This window comes from Alligator sinensis, unplaced genomic scaffold, assembly GCF_000455745.1.
Source record: "Alligator sinensis unplaced genomic scaffold, ASM45574v1 scaffold928_1, whole genome shotgun sequence".
Lineage (NCBI taxonomy): Eukaryota > Metazoa > Chordata > Crocodylia > Alligatoridae > Alligator > Alligator sinensis.
Window position 1 is genome coordinate 451,612 of NW_005842229.1, and position 5,492 is coordinate 457,103.

The window sequence follows — 5,492 nt, forward strand, 5'->3', positions numbered from 1 at the left end:
CCCCGTGCGGGGCTTCCCTAAACCTCCCCTGCTACAACTTGCCACCGTTGCTTCTTGGTCTGTCATCTCCCACCACCGAGGACAGTCTGACTCCATCCTCTTCCAACCCCTCCTCACGTAGTTGAAGGCTGCTATTATATCCCTCCTCAGTCTCCTCTTAGCCTCTCTCCTCATTGGGTGGGGAAGAGAAACCCCCAGAAACCATAGAAATGAGGGTTGGGAGGGGGTCGTCTGGTCTGACCCCCTGCCTGAAGCAGGACCAGCCAGCCAAGGCTTTGTCTACCCAGGGCTTAACGGCCGCGGAGGATGGAGATTCTTGGAGGAACGGAGGCATTCGTCGCGATTGAGCACGGGAGTTAGGAGTATGGCCTCTGAACTGGCACTTCCTAGACCTTAAATGCTGCAAGGGAGAGCACAGCTGGGCAAAGCCCCCTCACTCCCCCTTTCAGCACCCGCTGGCTGCGGCGCAGGCCTTCGATACGCCATTCTGTAATGTAGGTGAAAGCCCACCAGGTAGAGCTGCAAGCCCCCCTTGGTGATGGGGGCCTTTAAGGGCATATCACTGATTGCTTGGATCAGCAACAAAAACCAAATTAAACGGGGACAGGAGCGAGGGCCATAGGCTGACACCAAGTAGGTAAGTCAGGTTGGAGTGTTGTAGCTGTGTGGTGGTCCAGGGAATATGTGAAAGGTAGGGGTTTTTTGGTTTTGTTTTGTTTTTGGTGGTATAGCTAAAGAAGGGCATTTTGTGCCCAGAAGCTTGTCTAACATCTCTATACAGTTAGTTCAATAAACACCAAAAACACTCTGCTTCTCCCAAGTAGATAATATACATTTTTCAAGTTGCTAAATTGTGCCTATTTAGGTGCAAAATTCTGTTCCAAAGCTCTTGGCCAGTACAGTTTGCTAGTCTGGAAAAGCACGAATGAAGCACTTTATCTTCATAAGTGCTTTCTCCTGGTGTAATGTGGTAAATACAGCTTTTGGCGACAGTGTTGTGTACAGCTGGGTTCCTGCAGGAACCAACTGATCATGTGACTTTAAATCAAGGCCTTGATCTGACAACTTGTTACCTGCAGCGAGAGGCCCATTAGTCCAAGTACATTTTCACAGGAATTTGGGCCTCAGCAGTCCTATTTTACTGGTTGTTGTTCTAACCCATTTTTTTTAACACTGAAATGTCTGATGCATGGTACAGTGTGCCCTGAATGACAGTTTCTTGTCTAAGTTATATGTATGCCATCTATTTTGAGTATAATTCACAATGCATGCTTTCACAAAATCTATGCTTGTAATCTAACAGACAAAATGATTATACTGTGATGCCAATAATGAATGCATGTGCAATAAGTTTTGTATCACAGTTACCTTACCATCAAGACCAGATAATTACCATTGCTTAAAATATTTTTATTCAGATTATTCTTTTAATACAAAAAAGGGAAAGATGATAATAATACAAGGAAAATGCACAGTGATGGTATACGTGTGGTTTTTTTTCCCTTCTACAGTTTCAAAATGTAAGGGAAAGTTCTCTTTAGACTGAAATGTAAAAACATCTGAGGAAATGGAAAGAATTTTGGCTTTAAATGGCCAGAAAGAGCACATTAATTATAGGGAATAGAAATGTTCTCTTTTCAGATATTCAGTTACATTTGTGTTTTTTGTGGATTCTGTATCTGTTAAAAATAAGTGAGCATCCATTTACCACTGCAAAGGAAATTGGCATGTAAAGAGGATTTGTATCAATACTACTTTTTTGTTCTTGCAGGCTGAGCACTAGGATTGAAAGCTTAGAATTAACCCCCAGCTCTATAGATCAGTTGTTCTCAACCTTTTTACACTTGAGGCACCCCTCAGAAAAGGATAGCTTTTACTTTTTACTCATGTTTTAGCTATGGAAAAACAAGAGAGCAGTTTTTCTGTTCACAACAGGTCAAAATGTTTTTAGCACCATGGATTCCTGTTTGAAATCTCTGGACATTTTTACATATGCAAGTGCCACAGCACTGGGTGCTTTGAAAAGTGCCTGGCAGTGCAATGCTTACAGTTGTATGAGTGGTGAAATGTGCATCAGCACTAAGACAATGGTAGTGGTGCACTTTTGAACTAAAATACATCAGAGGCGCTTTAGTTTAAAAGCTCACCGCCACCATTTTCTACGTGCTGACCTGCATTTTGCCGCTTATACAACTGCACATGGCGCAGCACAGTTCGCCTCAGTTTGCGTGTGGAGCAGACTCGATTAATTTGTGAAGGGGTGAATCTGTGGCACATCACGGGACAGAAAAGTATGTGTATAAATGCCCTGTGGGTTTATCTTGTGAATTATGTTTGTACATCTAACTCTGCATAGTCTACCATGTTTGTTTAACAAGGCTCTGATATCATAATGCATACATTTAATGCAAGGACTCAGCAGTCGCAGCATAGAATTTTAATGGAAAGGATTAATTTGTGTGAGCTGAAACTATGAGGCATGTTATTTTGAGTCTAAGTAGGCTTAAGATGTCTGTTTTACAAGGGGAAAACAGCCTGAGCGAAATATGGGGATAGCATGCTCTCCTTTCTCCCAAAAGGAAAGATTAGAAGCCTATTAAATTTCAACAGTGCTATACTTTATCATATTATTTTAATTCCTCTATAAGCTTGAAAAGTTATAGCTGTGAACTTTCTCCATAGCAAAGTTTTGGCAAGCTGAATAGGATAGAGGAGGAAATGGAATATGCTGTAACTTATTCTTTTTGGTGACACAGAACAAGACCATTTTGATGTATGTTCACCCAACAGTCTTGTCAAGTAAACATACATGTTCATGTAACTTTCTTTTGACTTCTTTTCAGATAAAGAATCATTAAGACAACCTAATGAGTCTCTTCCAGTTCACCACTAGAAGGCTGGTTTTCCAGGCATGCTGTGGACTTAAAACTCTTTTTTCCAAGAAACAGAGATTTTGCTTAAAAATGGCTCGTCCTAGTTCAAGTAAGATAAGGTGTTCCTGTAAAATGTATTTGTTTTTGTAAGTGCTCCAGACAAATATTTTGTAAACTAGTGGCTCCAAACTTTCTAGACCAGTGATAAAGACATGATACTACATGTGAACCCCATGCCATGGCCTTATGGACCCTCTTTTGGGAACTGCTGCTGTAAACTATTTTTTTCTCTGTTGCCCCCTGAGTAAATTTGAAGGTCTTAGAGCTAAGTGTTTTTTTTTTTAATTACAGACCTAATTTACTGAGCAAGATAAATGCTTCACATTCCAGAGGCTATCCTACCTCTGTATCAGAGAGATTTTGAGGTCCAAACTACCAGTACCCTTTAATGAATTACCTCTGATTCAGATCACAATGGTGGAGTCAGCTATCTCCGTTTGTAGGCATTGAAAACCTTTCATCTGGTATCCCTTTCTGAAGTTACATTTACAATGTTTGTGCGCTCCATGGCTTAAAAGGTATAAAGGCACATTTTTGTAGACAGGTCACATGAATTCCTGTTTCAACACTACACTCAGAGTTGTTTAAAAAATAGTTACAGTGCAAAAAATAATTTCTCTTAGTGTGCTGTGTGCGGGCCGGGAGCGACCCGAGCCCTTTTCCGTGCTGCACGCGGGCTGTGGCCAGCAGCCCGGGCACGCCGGGTTGGAGAGGGAAGGCCGTCGAGCTGAAATTAGGCACAAACGCGTATCGGTAGTTTAAAAGATTGTTTACTTACACCGAGATGGCAGTGGTGCAGGCTGAAAACTTGCTTAAGTTGCGGTTACAGACAGGAAAGAAGAGAGGCGGACAAGAGTTCTAGACTCGTGAACTCTAGCCCAATCCGGCTGAAGGCTCTGAACACGCGAGCCCGTCGTGTCAGCCGAAGAAAGTACTCGTCCGGAAGAGCTCTGAATAAACTCACACGAAGTTTGCTAGGCTTGATCACACCTCCGTTGCCTGCTTTAAATGCACTGGGTCCGTGAGGATCCGCAGCGCTTAGAGATCTTCACACAGCGTGAAGTCTCCTCCTCCCTTGTTCGTGGAGTCCTCCAACTTGGGTGGAAACCACTCAAGCCTTTTATATGGCTAGCAAGCCAATCACTAACCGCCACGTGTGAATAATTTAGAACCGGCCAATAATGGGACTCGAATTAGCATACAAATGGCGGGAACTCTTTGCAACGAGCATTTCTGTGCTGCAACAAAGAAATGCACCCTGCAAAGAAAGCTTCAAATTGGCGGGAAATTCTCCCTTGTACCGGGGTTCTCTTTTGCAGCAGAAAACTCCACCGTGCAAGGAAGCAATAATTTAGCGGGAACAATTTAGCAGTGCTGAAGCACACAAAAACAAAAATCACACCCTTTGGGTTGTGACATGCTGAAAATTTTCCTTTTGAACAGTTGCCTTTCTAGGTGAAGATGACTTGTCAGAATTGCATGCTGCTGAAAATGAGGCTTTATTCAGTGAAGTTGTACTAATCAGGGAAAGAATGCTGATTGTATAAAGCAGGGGTGTCAAACTCACCCTGGGCCTAAAGCCAGATCCAGACCAAAGAAGCTCCTCGAGGGCCAGATCTGTGGGTTCAGGGGCATGCAGCTGCACAAAGCCCTGTTCATGCAGCACAGAGGCAAGTGCGTGCATCTGAGGAACCAGGGCATGCAGCCGCGTGGAACTCTGGCTGGGCAGTGGCATAGAGCGGAGGCGTGCAGGGGTGCACTTAGCCAGAGCTCCATGCTACGTGCCTCTGGCACCGCACTGCACAAACACAGTTCCTTGCAGTTGAACGCCCCTGGACCCATGTTGCCTCACATCCCTGGCACTACCTATGGGTCAAAGTTCTGTGTCGCTAGGTAGTTGTCGGTGTCAGTGGCACATGGCAGTATAGAGCCGAGGGGTGGTGCACTTTTAGTAGCCCACCAGACTATCAATGGGCCAGATGTAATGGTTCCACAGGCTGGATCCAGCTGGATCTGGGTCGTATGTTTGACACTGCTAGTATAAACCATTGTATATAGCTTTTAAGCTAGCATTGACCCTTCAGGGGCCTCAAGAATAGTTATGGTTCTATATTTTAGTTTGATACTCTTGAAGAGGCAAAAATTAAAGGGAAGAGAGTAGCTATGATGCTGAAAAAAACTTTAAATAAGTGAAAATTGCCTTCCTGGAAGACAAACTGACATTGAGGTCAATATAACTGTTCCTGTAAACACTCTCTACCTTCAATGCAAAATGTTTGTAAAGTAAGCCCTATGGGTCCCTATACATAAGCAGCAAGGCTCCTCTGACACTATAATTACAGCATGTCGGAACAGACTCAATTAATCAACTCTGCTGGAGCATAGGAATTACTGCGCTTCAGCAGTCTTGTGTATCAGCATCCCCGCACTTCAAAATGGCAGTAGAGGTGCTTTATCTAACACTCGTTCAATGATCTTGATGAACATCTTCATTAATGATGTGGACACTGGAGTCAGAAGCGGACTGGCCAAGTTCGCCGATGACACCAAACTTTGGGG

The 5,492-nt window shown here is 43.7% G+C and overlaps 1 protein-coding gene across 2 annotated transcripts in view; it reads left to right on the forward strand.

The window, feature by feature from the left end:
- The window catches only part of SIRT5 (sirtuin 5), a 24,917-nt gene that overhangs the window by 8,314 nt on the left and 11,111 nt on the right, over positions 1-5,492 (forward strand). For both annotated transcript variants that reach the window (XM_025208430.1, XM_006027244.3), the window contains exon 2: positions 2,844-2,982. In XM_025208430.1, coding sequence (XP_025064215.1) covers positions 2,868-2,982 — 115 coding nt within the window. In that variant the 5' untranslated portion in view covers positions 2,844-2,867. The remainder of the gene's footprint in view (positions 1-2,843; positions 2,983-5,492) is intronic.